This window comes from Amphibalanus amphitrite, unplaced genomic scaffold, assembly GCF_019059575.1.
Source record: "Amphibalanus amphitrite isolate SeventyFive unplaced genomic scaffold, NRLGWU_Aamphi_draft 000026F_arrow, whole genome shotgun sequence".
Lineage (NCBI taxonomy): Eukaryota > Metazoa > Arthropoda > Thecostraca > Balanomorpha > Balanidae > Amphibalanus > Amphibalanus amphitrite.
In genome coordinates, this window is record NW_024881522.1 from 1,586,890 (window position 1) to 1,607,294 (window position 20,405).

The 20,405-nt window shown below is 48.2% G+C and overlaps 1 protein-coding gene across 1 annotated transcript; it reads left to right on the forward strand.

The window, feature by feature from the left end:
- Window positions 1-1,824: 1,824 nt before the first annotated feature.
- Window positions 1,825-18,770, forward strand: LOC122363874 (FAST kinase domain-containing protein 5, mitochondrial-like). The gene is made up of 8 exons (XM_043333676.1): window positions 1,825-2,779; window positions 4,214-4,438; window positions 5,185-5,352; window positions 5,621-5,846; window positions 9,553-9,677; window positions 13,878-14,028; window positions 14,349-14,572; window positions 16,597-18,770. The coding sequence occupies exons 1-8, from the start codon at window positions 1,958-1,960 to the stop codon at window positions 16,732-16,734; spliced, it is 2,079 nt and encodes a 692-aa protein (XP_043189611.1). The 5' UTR covers window positions 1,825-1,957; the 3' UTR covers window positions 16,735-18,770.
- The last annotated feature ends 1,635 nt before the right edge of the window (window positions 18,771-20,405 follow it).

The window sequence follows — 20,405 nt, forward strand, 5'->3', positions numbered from 1 at the left end:
CGCAAAGCAGCATATACCACCGCGTGCTACAAAACGTTTTAGTCAAACATTTAACGGACGTTCGAAAGCCTGATGACGTCATCAGATTCCCGTAATGGTTAAGAGATAGAGACCACGCTGGTCCCACCCTGCAAGTAAAGGGAAGAAATTTCTTGAACACCATAAAGCTGCGGGGGTTGCGACCAGGATAAATGGTGGTTTCTGAGCCTGGCCGCAAACTTGGCTATCTCAACTCAAAACTAATGTTAAGGTGGGAGGGTCCCTTTAAGTACTTTTTCTAGGTCAAATGCTACACAACCGTGCTCGTAATCTGTCTTTATCTCTAAAACTCTATTTTGGGCATCTGGTTGAAGTTCACGTCTGTGACGCCGAAGTTTGCCGTGCAGGAGTCTAGAAAAATCGGCCCTAAGACGTTATTAAGGAGGCTAGGTCCAATTTTGTTGCTTCAAAAGATGTGAAATTAATGGGGATAAGGTACAGCAAGTTCCGTCTATCTATTTCTAAGCGTTCGTGAGGTATCGGAAATATTCGCCAGGGGGAGGCGAAAACGCCCCCCCCCCTTCGGGCCCGCGATGGTCATGGATTTTGCAGATCGGCGTATCAGACAACAGTCGAGTCACCTCAATCTTGCCCCCACTGGCGAAAATTCGTGGCGCCGCCACTGTTATCTATGAAAGCATGCCGGGACGTATAGCAGGCAGCAGCTACGTCACTTTTCTTTCAATTTGGTTTTTACGTCATGCAAGCATTTCGCCGACCTTCTTCCAGAGATGTTTTGCGTGTTTCAGAGTTTGTGTGTTTGTGGGATTAGTTAGGTTGGGTTGAAAGTTGAAACCGTTTTTGTAAATGTGCGTTGTGGACCGCTTGTTGCATTCGAGTTCGATACGAGCATAGGATACGAGTTTGCCAATATTTATCAATTGATCAGTCAGTGTTACACTGCACTGGCACTGGCACATCATCACAATCATCAATCATGTTGAGCCCAGTGAGCCTGAGCAGATTGAACTGGCAGCTTTGAGGACTCGGGTTCAGCTTTACATCAAGATCAGTTTAAATGCCTACTTCTGCTTTTTATCTACCTATACTTAGCAATTATTAAACTTTAGTTAAATGTCAGTGTTCACCCTTTCCTACAACTTTCCTCCTTGTTTAAGACAGAAGGTTCTGAAGGCTCTTAAGACTTGGGCTGAAATTGAAATTGAAATAAACATTCAGCTCAGCTGTCAAAGTTGCATGTAGGCTGTTGAAATTGAAATGCACCAAATCCTACTCATCTATTTTGCTTATTTGCATGCACATTTTCTATGGCATGCACAGAGGCATACTGTGAATGATTGATGTGAGTGCAATGTAATGGAGTTGAAAATTGAATGGCCTCTCACATGTCAGGTTACCTGGTGACATTGTAGACATGAACCACCTGCGAATGACTTTTTGATGCCTGGAATCAAATCATCCGTGCCAGATTTCATAGAAAAGGACTTCAAACCGCTGAAATTTGATGTACTTACCCCAAAAACGAAATTCTACAAGTTCTCTCGTATCAGTTTCAATTATAATACCGGAGCCTTGACCGGAGCTACACACACACACAGCAGCAACAGCATGGCTTCATGTGCCATAGATGTAGAAGAATATGCCCGAACCTGGCCATTAAAAGAGATTGTGCATTAAGGCTGGAATGTCTGCAAAAAGTGGGACATCAAACATGTTTTATCCAACTATGTGCTCCTTTAGGATTTCTGCACATGGATATTCAGGTGCTATATCATTTTAGTTGCCATTCCAAAATCCAACCATGTTAATTGATGGGAAGCACTTGTTTCTCTAATTGTATCAAAATGGAATGAAATGTTGGTTGTTTGCACACTATAAGCAATTAAATACTGGCCATTTTTTTCTAAATCTGTTCATGTGTTTCAGAGCTGAACCCTCGCTGTGACGGGCTGCAGCCATGGCGTCGCACCGCGCGTGGCTGTCGGCCGCGCAGCTCTCGCGGCAGTTTTTCCAGTCTGCCCGCTATGTGCGTCCCACCAATTCGGTGGTCAACGACAGCTCGGAGCGGCCGGCGCCGGCGCCGCACCCGGCTGTCAGCCTGCTGCCGCTCTTCACCTGCGTGCCGCCGCCGCCCCTCAGCGCGCCCGTGAAACGCCGCTTCTCCACCGCCCTGCCGCGCGGCAAAAAGTACCACGAGGCCGAGAACGAGTTCGCGCACGAGGTGATGTCCAGTCTGCCGGCGTACCGGCGCACACTGCACTACCACGTGCTGGGCGGCGAGGCGGCGCCGCTGGACGCGCCCGTGCGCGGCCAGCAGGCCGGCTGGGCCGCCCAGACGGCCGCCACCCTGGTCAGCGCCATGCGGCGGCTCCAGGTGAGCGGCGACGAGGCGGGCGCGGCGGCCCCGGCGCCGGCCGAGCCGCCGGCCGCCGACCCGGCGCTGGCCTCCCGCTGCGCTCAGTACTCGGACGACCAGATCGTGTGTCTGCTGGCGGCGCTGTGCTCGTGGCCGCCGGGCGGTCAGCCGGACGAGCTGAGCTTCCGGCGGCTGTGGCAGGCGCTGGACGGCGAGTGCTGCCGGCGGCTGGCGCGCTGGGACGCCGAGCGGGCGCTGCTGGTGGCCGACCTCTGGTATCGGCTGCAGGTCAGCCGGCTGACCCAGTACAGCGGACACCTGCTGGAGCACCTGGGCCGCAGGCTGGGCCAGCTGTCGCCCTCGCAGCTGGTCCAGTACCTGTTCTTCGTCAACCTGTCCCGGCGGCTCGGCGGAGTGAAACAGGTAAGTTGGTGTCGAGGGTGACTCAATTGGTGGCTGTGGGTGTAACTACATAGAATCACTTATAGTGCTGGGATGAAGGGGAGCGGCTGTTGCGACAGTGTTAGTGCCGACTGCCAAGAATACAAAATATGGACTGAGCTGCTTCCAGGCAGAGTTGTCCATTAGCAACTTGTCGTGTGCTAAGTTTCGGCCGTTTTATTTTTCGGACCATCTTTTTTGCTCAGTCCAAGATTACCTAGAACCCTGGGGCCTGGCTCAGTCTGTTTTATGTCGTACTGCCATCAGATACAATAATTGTTCAATCCCGACCTAACGTGATCGTCAAGTCTTACGTAATCAAGCACCGCAAACACCATCATCTAATGTTTCACTATTTTTTCGTATTAATTTGGTCATTATCATGTCATTGGCCACGCTGCATTACTGCTATCGCCCAAAGCCCGAGGGATGTTTGCGTTATTTGGACATAACATGCAACCTTTGTCATGAATCAACTTCGTCATATTCAGGTAATAACACTATAACATGACCCAAAAATAATCAAATATAAATTCATGTAAGCTGCTGTCATGCGATTGATTATAGTTCCCTGGCTCGTTTACGTTGCTAGACGTGCGTGTAGCAACGTCATTTACGTTGTCTTTTACGCGTCGCTTACTTTGTACCTATCATAGTTCTTTGTTTGCCCATTGGTTGAACCATAACTTCTCACATGCATCCGACCAGTCAGCTTGTATATCGGGCCAGTCCGCCCCTTGCATTGACCCTTTATCTGATCCTCTCAAGCCACCCCAACCTGGTGGGTTATCGGGCTAATCTGCGGCTGTTATTTATCCCCGTGACGTTACTCTGTCCAGTGACGTCAGTGTTCCCCGTGTACGGGCCACTTGGGATGCACGCCGGGCGCGGTAAACAGCATGATGCAATGCGCTACTCGAGAAGGCACGGAGGTCGGTTTTGCCATTGGATCGGGGCCAATTCTTCATTGATTCTGTATGGTAATCCTCCCAGAGGCGTGTGCTAGAGATCATAATCACTGGGAATGTGCGGGGCGAGTAGCGGTTTCACCTAGTGTCCAGAGTAGTGTGTACGCGCTTAGCCTTCGTTGCGCAACTTGTGTTACCGGTCCTGGTGAAAGCGGGAGACCGTTACTGAGTGTAAATTTAGCTGAACACATTTAAGCTTTTAGCGTCAGCATACTCATCAGACGAGGATCATAGGCCAGAATCTGAGCAGGCTAACGAGTTTTGAGAAGCTTTTACCCTATGCCAAAATATGGCATTTATGTTCACGGAGTTAAGTAAAAATATGAATAAATAGATCGGGAACATCACCCGTTCCTTTGTCTGGTTTTGTGGCCCCAGTCCGACATGTTCCGACATTACAGGGTCTAGGGATTTTTATGGCCCAATTCTCCCCTCGCTCCATCCGCAGGTGGACCTGGAGCGGAAGATCCTGCAGTGTCTGCCTCTGCTGTCCGTCGACGAGCTGGGCATCATCTGCATGAGCTTCTTCAAGACGCAGACGCCGCTGCAGCTGGACGAGCTGGTGGACGCGGTGGTGTACAAGCTGCTCAGCTGCGTGGAGACGGCCAAGCCGGAGACGGTGTGCGCCGTGCTTAAGTTGCTCCGGCTCAGCGTGCCCGCCAGGAGGTGGCAGGTCGGTCGGGGACGAGGGTGCAGGGAGGGGACGGAACGCATGGTCTGACCGTTAGCCTGGTAGGCTAGTTTGTATGGAATGGAAATCATAACATATTGCGTCAAAATAGCAGAAATATTTTTATGTTTTGCGATTTCAAGGCTTGCGATGTTAGAGCTTGATTTGCTTGTGGGATAATGAGTTTTCTTTTTGCATCGTGACGGCCAGTGTCTTTATGGTCACTAGATACGCTGGTTTCTGGTAGTGTATTTCAATACGAGTGTTGAGTTGAATTTCTCGTACTTAGTGTGTAAAACGACACTCTGCTTTTCTGGCGCTCGAGATGCCATCTGAAGAATTGGATCAAACTGCTCTCTGCACTCGGCCTGTTCTGTGCTGCCCTCTGGAACACATGTATCGGCTCATGCGTCTACATATAGACTGCCGTGTCCTATAGCAGGTTCTAAATCTAGACTGTTTGCACGACCGTGTGATATGTGTCTGTACTTAAACTGACTGTCGTGTCCATTTTAACACTGCAGGTCCAGGAGCGTGTGTACGACCGCCTGTTGTCTGCATGAAGACTGTACGTCTTCTGACTGTAGTGTTTCCATTCAAAAGGTCCTGAAGCGTATGTACGACCGTGTGATATGTGTTTGTACTTCTACTGACTTAGGCGTCCCTTCAACAGGTTCTGGAGCGCGTGTACGACCGCCTGCTGTCTGTATTAAGACTGTACGTCTTCTGACTGTCGCGTTGTTCAACAGGTCCTGGAGCGCGTGTACGACCGCCTGCTGCCTCTGGTGGATGGGTTCAACTCGCTGGTACAGCTGCACCTACTGCTGCTGGGCACCCAGGCGCTGGTCCACCACCCGGCCGCCGTGGTACGGATCACGGCCCACCTGCACGGACAGCTGGCCAACATACGGCTCAAGGTGGGGACACAGGGCAGAGGCAGATGTGCGTCTTCCATGGGACACTACGGCTTGAATTGTAGCCCTGGCTGATAACGCTTAGCTTTCATCAACCCGTCCATTAAAGTCGTATAATGGCGTTTGTATTGCTGCTTTCAGTTCTTTCTCAGTGCCCACTCTTTATTTCGGCATCTCACGTATTATGATGCTCCAGACTAATGTTTATTCCTAAAGTTATCGATTTCCAACACCGACAACATCTGACCACGCCCCTCCTCACCCCCGGCAGGACATTGAGCGCCTACTGTTCGTCACCATGCTGTTCAACTTCGACCCGGGCGTGGCGTTTTTCGATGACGTCGTGTCTGACCTGCGCTCGGAGCGACGCGTCGAGGAGCGCAAAAAGTACCCCAAGTGTCTGATGTCGTGTCTGATGTACCTGGCCTACCACCGCGTGTACCCGGCCGACCTTATCGCCACCGTGGTCAGCCCTTCGTTCGTCAGCTCCATCAATGGTGAGAGCGGGGGGGGAGGGGAGGGAGAGGGGGTGGGGATCAGGGAAGCTGGGGCTGTGACTAGACTAGAGGGAACTAGAGGCTAGGAGCATGCCTTTTCTCTTGAAGACAACGGGAGATTAACCCTAGAACGCCTAGGGGGGGGGGGGTTGTATCAACCCCCCCCTGAGGTTTTTTTCGAAGTGCACGCTAAACGGCTTGTCGTAGCGGGCTGAAATTTTCAATACCCTCTGGGGCAACCTTTGCGCATCTTTTGCCGAAAAAAATTGATCGGGTCATGTCAGGTCACGGAGTTATGACGTCATAAGAGGTACAGCCTCCGGCCGACAGTTACTAAACGTGTGCGCCGAATCCCTAGGTTTTCTGCCGGTGATACCCACATTGTTTGATGGATCATGATGAAACTTCCCATGCATGTTGGGGCAAGCATTGGCTATCGTGTGGTGCAAGAAAATTGACCGGGTCAGGTCAGGTCACGGAGCTATGACGTCACAAGAGGAACAGCGTCCGGTACTATTTTTGAAAAGCGCCCGAACCACTATTTTGCTAATTCTTGTCACCTCAATGGGAATATGCAGCAATATTAGCTTCTATAGGGAGCAAATGGACCTCCCAAATCCAAAAATACAATCAGATTTCAAAAATTCAAATTTTGATTTTTCGAATTTCTGCCGCCGACTGTGACCTTGCCGACTTCCGGCGCTCCCAACGCGCCATTTTTAGAGCTAGGGAAACGAAATACATACCAAACGATAGAGAATTGATCAAGGAACACGATAGCGAAGGTTTCAAGTCGATATCTCCCACCGTTTTGCCGCAATCGCCGCGGAAAGTTGAAAAAGTTTGATTTTTTCGGAAAATTTGACCTTTGACCGGTCATAAGTAGGTCAAATGTTGACCTAGGACCAAAAAATATACCACCAATCGCGAGATCTCGTTGAGAGCAATCCGTTGGTTTTTTCCGCTAAGCTCTACGACCTTCCGTTTCGAAACGCCAGGGGGTCGAAACCCCCCTGGTCGTTCGTGTTATGAGAAATGGCCTGTCGTGCGAGGGTTAAGAAAAGTGAGAGACGAACGTCCTTTATCCGGAACAGGTTGACAGTATTTGGAATAGAAATAAAAAGACTGCGTTTTTACCATCAAATAATAATTCTTAGATGGTAACGAATCCATGACAGATGTAAAATGACGATAATAACTCAAGTTTATTGTACAAGACAAAGCTTTCGATACATACCATTTCGGTTAGAGGGCCTTGGATACATAAAGTATCTTGATCACTGTCAATGAGATGTAGAATATTTGAAAATTCACAAATAACAAAAACCGACGCAAGTCGTTGCATTTCTTTCTTCCTAACATGTGACATTCACCCTATGACACTTTCACTGCTAATTTTGCTGCTATGCTAGATCATGTAATAAACCCGTTTCTTGTGTTGAACGTATTTCTTGACATGATATGAGCCGCTTCGAGACATTTTCGTTTTCGTTTCTTCATATTTCGTTCCAATATTTTGGTATTGTCCCACTTCGGCAGGTGCTGGCATTCTTCTATGTGTAGTACGATCGCATTGGAAGTCCGGTGAAATTTGACATCGTTCTTATGTTCCTGTAATCGCGTTTTTAATCCCCTTCCTGTCTCGCCTACGTAAGTCTTATAACACCCCGAACAAGGCACTTCGTAAACAATGCTCTTCTCGGAGCCTTCGTTTTTCTCTTTTCTTTCTAATATGTTCTTGATTTTCTGTCCTGAGTTCGTAGCAATCCGCACACCTATGCTCTCTAGTTGTTTTGAGATGGCATTCGCTTCTCTTGAATAGGGAATCGTTATCCATCTATCAGGCTTGTCTGTACGCTTCTTCATTTGTCCTCTCTTCTTTTTCTTGACGATTTCTTCTGCTTTTTTCCTCTGCTGTATCAGAAAACCCTTTGGGTACTTCAATCTTTCAAAGGTCTCGTATATGTGCTGAAGTTCTTCTTGTAAGTAGTCATCATCACAAATCCTAAACGCTCTAAGGAAAAAGCCAATAACTATACCACTTTTCATCCTGTCTGCATGAGCCGAATAAAAATGCACGTAATCTTCCTTGTTAGTAGGCTTTCTGAAAACTTTAAATTTGAAGTTGCTGTCCGTCCTCAAGATGGAAGTGTCTAAAAATGGCAGCTGGGCGTTCTGTTCTTTCTCCAATGTAAACTGTATCTTTGGGTTTTGGTAGTGGTACCGCAAGACATGGACTTGGACGAAAAACTGAACCTCTTGAATGCTGTCAACCCATGCTGACTTTGGTATGCTGAATGCTGAATGCTGACTTTGGTATACACAACATGGCGGAAATCGTTAGACATTCTGGCCCATATACGGCCAAGGCGAGTGCCTCCCCCTGGTCACAACGTAAGATAAATGCAGCCTTTTCTACATGCTGCTTAGTGCTGCCGTGCAGTTTGGAAGAAGTTTATTAATGTCGAAAATACGTGACCATATTTTCCCTGCCAATAAATATTTGATAGCGTTGTTGACGATAGTAGCGGCTTGTGGCGTGCTTTCCGTGCTCCGTTTGATGTGCTGTTATCAATGCTTACTCTCCTCTGGGAACGCCAGACGATAACTGGTGCTATGAATATTGAACATGGTATGTCATCATTACCAGTAGTAAATTAATCCCATTGCTATCAGTCCTTCAGGAAAAGGTGGTTTTCAATTAGTTTGATCATAGACCTCTTCACATAAACAGGTGAACGGAGGTACCTACAAGGTACCTCCGTTAGCTTGGCGTTAGCAGGTACCTACAAGGTACCTGTAGTTAGCTTGGTGTTGTACCTATCTGAATCGGGGTAGGAAATCGACGCAGCTTGAAATATGGCACCATTTCCCTTTTTAAGAGAACACGAACTGAGTGTCCCAAAGAGATCTAGTATTTCGCGAAAACAAACCCCGAGCAACCAGGCCCAGTTCGGCAGAGCAGTCGCTGAAGGCAGTTTTAACACTCTATAAGCATTAACTACAGCCCCCGTTAGCAAGCTGCCTTCCCTGACAAGTGACAAGTTACAGCCCCATTTAATTTTCGGTTAATGTCGTTATTGATCACGCAAACTGTGTGTTACAGCATGTTAGAGTTGTTTGAAAAAAGTAGCGTGTTGCATCAATCACAATGAATATAAAAAAAGGATTTGTTAGCTTTTACTCTAAGTCTTAATGTATAGGTTTGCTTCGAAAAAGTATGTTTCAGTGCAGTTCGGATCTTGGGTTTGTCCGGGCATGGTGGCGGTCCTAGCGTGAGACCAGCCTGCTCTGTTTACAAGCCTATGTGCAATGCATACTGATGTCGACTCGTACGTGGCTTGTTAGGAAAGCACCTCTTTTTGCCCTTGGACAAATGTATTGAACAGTGAACTCTTGTGGGCGTTTTCCGTATTTTCAGCTGTTGGTGCGTTTTGTTCCTTTCCAAATGTGGCCATGCTGCAAGCCGTGCTGATCGCACGCTAGCTTCTATCAGTCGACTCAGTTGCTAAATATATGACGTTGCTTAGATAACATTTACGTGAAAACCTGTACGTGTTTCATTGCGGAGAACTTGTGGAATGAGTACTTCGCTGTTAATACTTGTGGTTCTGATCGTATTCCCAGCTAAGATGACCCTGGATATCTACTGACCCAGTGGCCCTTCCCCTTCCAACCCCCTGTGACCCCCTCTCTCCCCCGGCAGACTCGATGCTGTCGTCCTACAGCGGTCTGGAGCGTGAGCTCACCGCTCTCAGCTGTACGCTGGAGCTGGAACTGCCAGGATTCGTCTCCGAACTGCCCAAAGAGTACCGACAGAAACACCTCAAGGTACGTTTGCCTGCGCTGAAACGCCATCGAGGGCAAGGCGCAGCGGTCTGTCTGTTCAGCTTTCAGATGCGTGATAAGGTAATGCGAAGGCGATAAATTACCTCTTTATGCAGTGTTTTACGTAGTGAGTTACGTAATCTTATTGGTCGTGACATCTTGAAACGCAACTGTTATACAACAGATTGGAAGGTTTTTCGGGAAAACTCGATTCGTTCGTGCAGCCGTTCGTGTCCATTGGTAGTCTAAATCCAATCAATGTGATGGAGATATAAAGGACGTCTCTTAGATTCAGTTTACATTCCTGATAAAAGCTAAGGACATGCCATTTTTATTGGAAAAGATGCGTAGGATAGCGGAATATTTCAGTGTTGAGAGTTGAGACATACCTTTTTAGTCACTGTGTGTGCCATTTTTAAGTGTTTGAATTCCTTTTTTCATTTTCCCACACAGTGTTCCATTTTTGGGAATTTTGGGTGGGAAATCACACCTAATGGGCAAAATATTTTCATCCCCAAAACCAGGTAAATTGGAATTCTTTCATCTTTGAAAAATGCTCAACGCATGCTCAACAATTAACAGCCAGATTACCAGATACACCTAGCAGCGCCATATAGACAGAACTTACAGGTTTGCTCCATAATGCGCAATTTCCATGAAAAAAGATGCTAAATCAAGGCACAAACCCAACAACTCACCCTGACTGACAACGAAAGAAAATAACCTTGCACACTTCCAGCTGTTAATAACAAATATGCGTTGAATGACCTTGATCACCTCAACTGTTTGTAAAAACCAGGCTTGTGTTCTGAATAAATGCTTTTGGATATTCATAACAACTATGATTGGTGGTTTGCTGCCAACGCAAAACGAATGAGCCGCTGCTTGCGCAAATTAAACACTACCTCTGCAATTCGCTTTTGACTAAGTTACGCAGGATACGCCTACAAAATTTTCATCTTTGGACCCGCAGTCAGCTGGGCACACCCTGGCACACCCTAGGGATGAATTTAAAACTTGGTGGGCTCTAACTTTTTTCATATACAAAATAGGGTTATAAGACCGATACCAATTTATTCTACATTCATTTCTGATCCTGTTGTATCAATTTCACCACAAATTATGTCCGTCAATGGCTTCTAGAGGACTTTAAAGCTCGATGCGTCGGGCCTGGCAGAGGTCCAAGATGAGAAAAGCCACCCTGCGCACACCCTAGGGATGAATTTAAAACTCCGCAGTCTCCGGCTGGTTTCATAGGTAAAATAATGTTTTGAGACCGATACCAATTTATTCTGCGTTTATTTCTGATCCTATCGCATTAATTTCGCCACAAATTATGTCCGTCAATGGCTTCTAGAGGACTTTAAAGCTCGAGGCGTCGCGCCTGGTAGAGGTCCAAGATGAGAAAAGCCACCCTGGGCACACCCTAGGGATGAATTTAAAACTCCGCGGGCTCTGGCTGGTTTCATAGGCAAAATAATGTTTGAGACCGATACTTATTTATTCTGCGTTCTTTTCTGATCATATTATATCAATTTCACAACAAATTATTAACGTTATTAGTTTTTTAGATGTCTTTAAAACTCGAGGCGTCGGGTCGGGCAGGGGTTCAAGATGACTGACACGCCACCCTGGCACACCCTAGGGATGAATATGAAACTCTGTGGCCTCTGGCAGGTTTCATACGCGAAATGAGATTATAAGACCGGTAATGATGTATTTTACGTTAATTTCTCATGCTTTTGCAATAATCTTACCGCCAATTATTCATTTCAATTAGTTTCTAGAGGTTTTTAAACACGAAGCGTTCGGCCGAGGGAAAGCCAAGATGAGTGAAAGGATACCTTGGCACACCTCTAGGGATAAATTTAAGATACGGTATTCCCAGATCTGCCCAATACATGTTCTGAAGATGGTAGATTGGATTAAGAAGGCCCTAGCTTTTTAATAAATTATCCCTCGCCCGTAGGGGGGGGGGGGTCGAACGAACCACCCCCTCGTTTTTTTCGAGAATAACTCGCGAAAAAGCGGCCGATCGCGACGAAACTTTCAGGACCCTCGAGTCAATTAATTGGACACCTACTCTGAAAATCTCATATTCCTGACCCAAATGACCTTTGACCTGTGACCTATTTCTTGAGGCCATGTTTGGCCGGAATCGCGATTCGGCGTATGTCGGCTCGCATTATGTCCTGATGTCCTGATCAGCGATGCCCTCCGTTCCGTTGCAGTTGCTCTGATCAGTGATCACTGATGCCCTCCGTTCTGTTGCGGGTGCTCTGATCACTGATCACTGATCAGTGACGCTCTCTCACTCAGCACTTACCACGTGACATGATACGTAGCTACCGCTCCGTTTCGGTGGCCGGCCATGAGGTCGGTGGCATCCTTTTATCATTTTTTTTTTGCGTCCCGTTCCGTTCCGATACGGATGCCCTGGTTAGTTGCACACTTTATATTGCGATGTTGCGCATTATGCTGCGCAGTGCACATCGTTCCGTTTGGGGTGCCCTAATCAGTGACCCTTTTTCTAGTCTCATGTAGTGCACCGTTCCTTTCGAAGAGTTGCACTGACACCGTTTCCATTTTCACTATGCGTAATGAGTACCGACTATCGCTGGCCGTTCCGGCGTTCGGGCCGGGAGATTTCCGGCGTATGTCATGCTGCATAGTGCGACTGCAATTGCATACTCAATACTGCGTCCCGTTCCGTGTGCTCAGAGCGAAGGCACCATTTCCAGTATCATCCAGCCATTGTCATATCTGTTGAAAATGGAAAGCTCAAAGCTATATGTGTACACTGTACGAATGTTACCAGGTCAGATGCGAACGAAAACTACGTACTTATATTGCCGCATATTATCTCAAATATACAGTAATCTTGGAAGCAGTGCTGCCATATTGTAGGCGCAAAACGTCCCAGAGGCCAGAACACATGAGTTATACGGTTTCTGGTTTCATAGCGATCAGTTACGTCAACGAACTGCCCATCAGGGTATCATGATTACCTAAGATTTTATGTCTGACAGTGTCACAGTGATGACCACGCCTCACGCATTACACAGTCTGAGTCAACTGCACTAAATCAATAATACAGGACGACCGAATGATACCCTTTGCAACGGCAACGACAGGTTCCTTGCCACTTCCTTTGCTTAAAAAAGAAAGAAAACTTATCCACATGGCAAATTACACTACACCAGACCAGATACCTTGACCAGTGACTAGAACCAAAGCCTGCATATAGGGAGAGCTCCCTCACCCGCCCCTCCCCCACCCTCCTTAAGATATGATACAAGATTTCAACAGAATAATTGCATCTTCTGCTTCTTAAAGACCTAGTTCGCTCGCATGATGGCGACTGGCGTCGCGAGGATGGAGGTCCGCGGATGATCTTCTTTAGGAGAAATATACAGGCAGAAGGACCGTCCTGGATCCGTGCCAGTAAGCATGAGTAGGAACTTAGCAGATGCTGACGGTAATATCTGCTGTCTGCATCTGAAACGGAAAGGAAGGCATTGATTTAAGGCTAGGAGAAGGATGGCCACTGGACTGTCATTCAATTGCGACAATGCATTTTGACTTGTGAGGAAAATGAAATCTCACTGGTTGAAGTAGGTATTCATTCTTTGCTGTATAAGAGACAAGGGTGATTCTTAAATTCATTAGTCTCAATCAAACACAAATGTTGGGATAAAATGGGACGGATTTAGAAACACTTGGCGATCAGATGTTAAAGTTATAATTCTGCCGTAGATCATCCTTACCTATTTGCATCGTCTTTTTCGGTTAGTTTTGGTGGTCAGGAATGGTATGTTCTTATTATCAGCCAGCGTAGCGTTACGCCTTTATTGCGAAAGTGATATAGGTTTTCACTTCTTTTTTTCTCATCCTAGATTTTTTGGTCATCATCGTCACACCCAACCAAAATCCAATTTTAGAACACTGTCCCACAATGCTTTGTAATAATAGTCAATCCTAACTTCAAAAATCAAGTGGTGTAATGCAAAAAAAAAATCGATGAAAATTTGCATTCCTTTTACTCATAAATGGAAGGGCATTACGCATTGCACGGTTGGTCTCTAACTCTCTACCACATCCTTTTTGAGCTGATTTTTTTACCGAATGCTGAGTGCTGAGCCAAAGTTGTATTGCCCACCCACCGCTATAAAATGACACCCATTCTCTCTGTCCGACTCACAGAAGCACATGGCCCGTGTGCCGCGGCCGGGCACCGGTCGCCTGACGTTCGCCGAAAACACCCAGCTGGCAGTGCGGGCCACTCTTGCCGAGCTGCTCGGCGGACCGGACCGCGTGGCCGCCCTGCACGTGCTGCCCCACTTCGTCACACCAGGTACGTCAGAAAACATTGCAGATTTGATGCATTTATGTCGATACTGCACTGATTTCTTGTGCTGTAACGAATATTGTTCCTTTTGACGAACACAGGAAAATCATTGACGCCATGAGTAAACTCATCCGACCCTCTCGGATGCTACTTACAGCAATTGGCCTGTTCTCAGCCGCGCCCTTCCCCCTCCCCAGCAGCCCCCACTGATCCCTCCGCCCGCCGTCCGGCAGACGGGTTGTGTTGTGTCCGGATGGCTCGGGCCGCGGGCTGGCCTCCCCCTGCTGCCCCAACTGACCCCCCCCCCCCCCCCCGCCGTCCGGCAGACATTGTGGTGTGTCTGGACAGCTCGGGCCGCGGGCTGGTCCTGCCGCCGGCGTACATCCGTCAGCCGGCGCTGGCCGCCAAACGGCCGCTGCCCGGTCTGGGCCACTGGGTGTGTGTAGTGGTGGGAGGTCGGAGCTGCTACACCAGAAACGACCAGCACCCGGTGGGCAACTTCCTGATGCGGCTGCGGCAGCTGCAGCTGGTCGGATACAGCGTGCTAGAGGTGAGGAGGGTGGACTTGGAAGGTGGACGGGGTGGGGACGGGGTGGAATGGTGGAGTGATGTGGACTGAGCAGGGATGCGGAGCCGTGGGAATTTCAGACGGCTCCGGCTCCGGCTCCGGCTCCGGAGAAAAAAATCGGCTCCGGCTCCGGCTCCGGCTCCGGGTGAAATGTCATGGCGGCTCCGGCTCCGGCTCCGGCTCCGAGTAAAATGATCCGGCTCCGGCGGCTCCGGCTCCGGCGGCTCCGGCTCCGGCGGCTCCGGCTCCGGCTTCTACTCAGTACATCCCCTATGCGATCAATTAAATACGGGTGGAAGAAAAAAAGGCGATGGGATTGGTACACGTTGCTTCTGTATTTGCATAACAAGGTTATTTGAATACCACATTGTTTTACGCCTTGTACTGTCAAACCGAACTAGGTAAATAATTGTTTCCTCTTAACCCGCGCCCCAGTGGCGGTCTCAGCCAACTTCGCCCTAGTGGGGGGGGGGGGGCATATGTTACCACCCACCTCTAGCTCAAAAACTAAGAGGGCCCTCTAACTCAAAAACTAAGAGGGCTAGAAAGACGCAGTAAAAAGCAGTCGATAGCTCTCAATGCGTACGTTTGAAAGTATTATAGTCATTTTTCACCTTAGAGCAATATTGGGGTCACCAGAGGTCATCAAAGGTCAAAATTTGCCAATTGTCATTATATTTTTCAGAAAACATGCCGCTATCTCAGGAACTATGGTAGCTAGAATAACGCATGGGAGAGCAATCGATAGCTTTTGAACTCTTCTTTTGAAAAGGTCATTATCAATATTGACCTCAGGTCAACGGTTTAGCCTCCAGAGGGCAAAAACTCCAAAAATAGCTGTTTTTACGAAAAGTGTTTTTCGACAATAACTTTCGACTACAAAAAGCCACGACATTTCTATTGCCAGAATCGTGTTCCCCTCGCCGAGACGCGTCGAATGAACTATAATTTGACCTTGAAAGGTCAACTTGAAAATTTGACCTCAGGTCAAGGTCATGACCTTACCGGAAAAGGTCATTTTGCATATCAGTCGATGCGTCTCAACGAGACAAACACAATGAGACCATCCCCAGCGTTCTATCTCTTTCCAATCGCGAGTTACTGGCAAAAAACTGTTTGTAGCCTCAAGTGACCTCGGATGACCTGTTTAGAGGCTATCAGCAAAAATGACACCTTGGTCATCACGAGTGGACTAAATCATAGTGATTCTGAAATATTTGGACTGTTCCGATGCGTACACACGGATCTAGAGGCATTTTCATTTTTCTCCATTGACTTGTAATGGAAAGGTCACGCCACTGACCTGACCTTAGGTCACGGATATAACAAATCCGAGATATACAAATTGTAGGCGCCCATAACAGCATGCAATCCACCAAGTTTAAAACCTTTCTGACAAACACTGCAGGCTGGACATGATTGCAAACTTTTGTTTAGGCTTGGTCAGTTAACTTGACCTGGTGACCTGACCTGACATGACCTGGGGTCAAAAATTTCACACATTGTCCAAAATTGATGTACCAAAAGCTACCCCAAGTGGCGCGGCGCTACGCGCCGCGGTTTTTTATTCACACGCAAAAAACGCGACAGGGTGGTAGCATATGCCCCCCCCCCCACTGGGGCGAAGGTTAAGAAAAGGAGCCGGAGTCGCCCCTTTTTTGACGGCTCCGACTCCGGCTCCGGCTCCGGGCTATTTTGTTTCACGGCTCCGGCTCCGGCTCCGGCTCCGGGCAAAATATGCCGGCTCCGGCGGCTCCGGCTCCGGCTCCGGCTCCGGCTCCGCATCCCTGGGACTGAGTATGCATTAGTGTGGTGTGTGGTGTGGACGGTGGTGGAAATTGAATGGGTAGTACGCGTCTTCGCCTGTAAAACGTTTTTTTTTTTTTGCGTTCGAACTTTTTAATTTTTTTCTGTAGCTCCGCTGTCATGATGAACTCTACGAGATGGCCCGGTTCACTCCAATCTTCTCGGGACTAACCAACCTGTCTCCCTGTCTGCTCGGTCAGGTTCCGTGGTACGAGTTCCAGGACAAGTCACACCGTCTCGGCTACCTGCGCCGTAAACTGCAGCAGCTGAGTGTCCCGCCGCCGGTGCCCCTGACCCCTCCCGGCGGCAGCCCGCCCCGCGCCGCCCGCCTCAGGTAGGGGAGGGAAATGGCTGCGGTACCGGCGACATTTCGGGAACGTGACGTTAGTGTACACTGTACACTGTAAACCTTCGGTGAACGCATGGTTTGAAGGCGTTATGATATGACAAGGTCAGTGTTAACGTGATGTGACGAAAACGGTATCGCCTGTGGCGTTATTCACGAGCTGAGCTGGTGTGTAGCCGATGGAACCATAACGCACTATCAGAGAGACCTCTGGCTCCTGTGTTGCCGAGACCTCGCGACTCTTATCCACTCGGTGCAGCGGCGGGCTCGTGAAGACTCCATTCAGTAAAGGAAGCCAGGGCAGGTGCAGCGCGCCATTGGCGAGGGAGCTCCCTGTCGGGTGAATGAAAGCCGTACAAGAGCGTCGTGGTAGAGCCAGAGGCGGGGATAATCTACTACGTAAAGCGTGCGGCGTGGTGAGCCGCCGGGATCTGCTTGTACTTAAAAGTGTCCCTGACAAAAGTACAAGTCAGAAAGTACAGTTTTTCGTGCAGTGAACAGGACTCTGGTGTTTGTTTTTCATGGAACAAGAGTTACCGTCTCACCGCCAACTAGCTATGTCCTGCTTGTTTTATCTTTTTTTTTGCGTCAGTGTGTGTCAATGTGTGGTAGTCAAATTTGTTTATGTTTGTTGGACTCCGCTGGCCTGAGTGACAGCTTATGGTTCAACAGGGATCTGACGAAGTCTCTGTCTACGTGAATGTGTAGGCCAGTGGACAGTTCTATTCGCCTTGTTTGAGATTTTTCGAAAGTTGATTTATATCCTTAAGACAAGAACATTATGTTTATTTCTTTCATTCAAAAGCCTCCTTCATTTTATGCTGGCATAATTAAATGAGGATGGCTTTCTCAAAATGACAAAGAATGGGAGGGCCTCTGAGCAGTGCAAAGATTTGTTAGTAAGTGTGTGTAGGTTAGCGGGAAGGTACCGAGTGAACTCATGACAAACTCAGTCAAAGGTGTTCACATGCCGCGTCCGTCATACTCATCGTTTTATGGGAAACACTCTGATATCCAATGTCAATCTTGGGAAACAGGGATGCCAGTGGAACACTGCTGGTTCACTGCGGTGGTATACACTGTGCCTGTTTTTATTTCGATGAGTTTAGTTGTTCGGTGCTCTCTGCTTGTACGCGTTTGATTGCTGGGCAGTGGGCGTCTGTACTGTCGCTTTGACTCTGTCATTGGTGCTACTTTGAGCTTAATATGACGTGGTACTTAATTGTCTCACTTTCATTTGGTGCTCATGTGAACGCTAGTTTCTCACTGTGTGCATTCGGTCTGAACTGACTGCAACTCACTGAAGTGACTGAGTAGATGTGCGCCGAGATTCAACCTATGTCTGTGTGAGTGTGCCTTGGACAACTTACTATCGGTGCTCTGGGTTGACTTCTCACCCCGAACTGAGAGTACGCGGCTACGGTTGGGCTCCGGCTGACATTTCGTAGGGGTCTGCCCAAGGTATATCATGCAGTCAGTTGACTGTCCGTTTCTGTCATAGCATTCGCTACCGCAGAATAGAACACGGTGCAAGGAACTGAGACCTTTAAACCACCGTTCGTGTAACCCCGCGGGCCCTCATCGGTAACTAATGCGCCATGGTGTTTTATCGGTGGCCAATGGCACCGCTTACGTCGTGCTTTGTATTTTTGGACGGTTGTCTTATCGGCTGTGAGTGAACCTAACGCAATTTGGTTGCGGCCATGATGTGACATTTGTGTAGTAGAATCTAATTGGGATGCGAGAGGGTATGTTCGCTCTCACGGCTTTGATTTCAGAACTTCGATTCATCGGAGTTTGCTTCTTTACCGAATTAGTGTTTTGTCTTTAGGCTATTTACTACTTGCAGAGACGCTGACAGCATTGCAAACGGCCGATCGTTCGCCGCTCAGTGTTTTTCTAGCGTCACGTTTTGAACAAATGTTGCTGTGCCGACTCGTTTAGGATAAGCACCATTCAGAGTAGACAGTTGTGTGTATGCAATATTTTGGGGAGAAAATATAATATTGTACAAGTTTGTGCCTACTACATGCTAGTTTTTTTTGCCGATGATACTAAATGCAATTGTGCTGCATGCGTGATGCGAGAACGAATGGATTGCAGACAAAAAAATTAACTATCCCATCTCTGAATGATACGGTGACTCGCTGACGTTTTTTTTTTTCATTTAGTGACTGGGTCAATCATCTTCTGCTGGTATAACACGCAAGCTTCACAAACCATTGAACACACCGCAATATTAACGATGATCTTTCGTCTCTCTGCTATCCCACGCCCAGAATAAGCCGACCACCGTCTGCCGAACTCCGGCACTCGCCGGCCGCTTCTTGCTGCCACAATGATGTATCGCTGTGGGAAGGTGGCCTGCCGCCGTGCACTGGACTGACACCAATGAATCATAGGTGGAGGTGGGAAATCAGTGTCCGTCCCATCCGTGAGTAGGTATTTCTGGATTTGGAGGTCGCAGCTCTCGAGTGTGCGGCTGCTTTGCTAAGACGATGGTGCAACTGCAGACACACAGATACACGCAAATGACAATGGTTCAGCGATAAAGGGAAAGGGATGGTGAGGGGATGGATTATAATCAGGCTTTAAAATGGAATAAATGAAACAGTTGCGAATTTGATTCGCGAGTGTTCAGGACATTTTGACGAGTGTCACATAACCTGCGACCATCGCATTTATTGAAATTGGTTCCGTATCATTTTCATTTTTAGTTTGTGTAGCTGGGCGTTCTCCGTGCTTTATCTCACCATTATTAATTCGTTTGCAGTGAACAGTAGCATTGGGTCCTATAGCCCACAGCTTCGCCCGGGTGACGCCTACCTCCGTCCTATGAGCTCTGCCGCCCGGTGTGACCGACCAGGTCATTACTGTGACCATCAGAGTGATGCGGTCGGCCCCGAAATGACCTTTGCGACCGTCCGCCCCCGAGCGCGGCCCATCAGCCGTCGCCGACCGGTGTAGGTGCGTGAGGTGCGTCTCTGGAGAGCGGCCGGTTTTCACGGAGCTCGGTGAATGACCAAATAATGACCCGAGGCCGTAACAGTATCATATGCCTGTGGCAGTCTCATTCTGCATACAAACATCATTGTACCTGTAGAATTACCCTCGGCCTTCGGTCTCGTGCTGCAAACTCAGCAAATCCATCGGTCCTGAGTGAAACATTTACTGGCCCCATGTGATAGGTATTGTATATGTCTGGTTAACCGTACCGATATTTCATGACTTGCGGTATTACATTGCTTAGAAATGATAAAGTTTCAGTGAAAAGGTCACGCCCTATCGCTAAGTATGTAACTTCAACACATTGTTGAGCTTCTAATTGAGCTCGATGACAATTGACACAAGTATCAGATGAGCACCGTATTTATTATATTGAGGACGAAGCGATGTTTGTCTAGCTGTTTAAGACCGATTGCCGCTTATAAGTGGTTACCGCTACGTGATCCTGGACAAGAGCATACCCCGATTCCCTGCCAGGCTCCCGGCCGGCATGTGGTGCTCGTTCGGCTATCTGGGTTGTTTTCGAAGGTGTGAATGTTGTTGCTTGGAGTTCCATTACCACTCGCTCGTCTGACGGTATCCGTACTGGAGGAGGCGAGCCAGCTAACTACCAGTAAACTCGGCAAATGCTATCGCTAGCACACTTTTGAGAGAAAC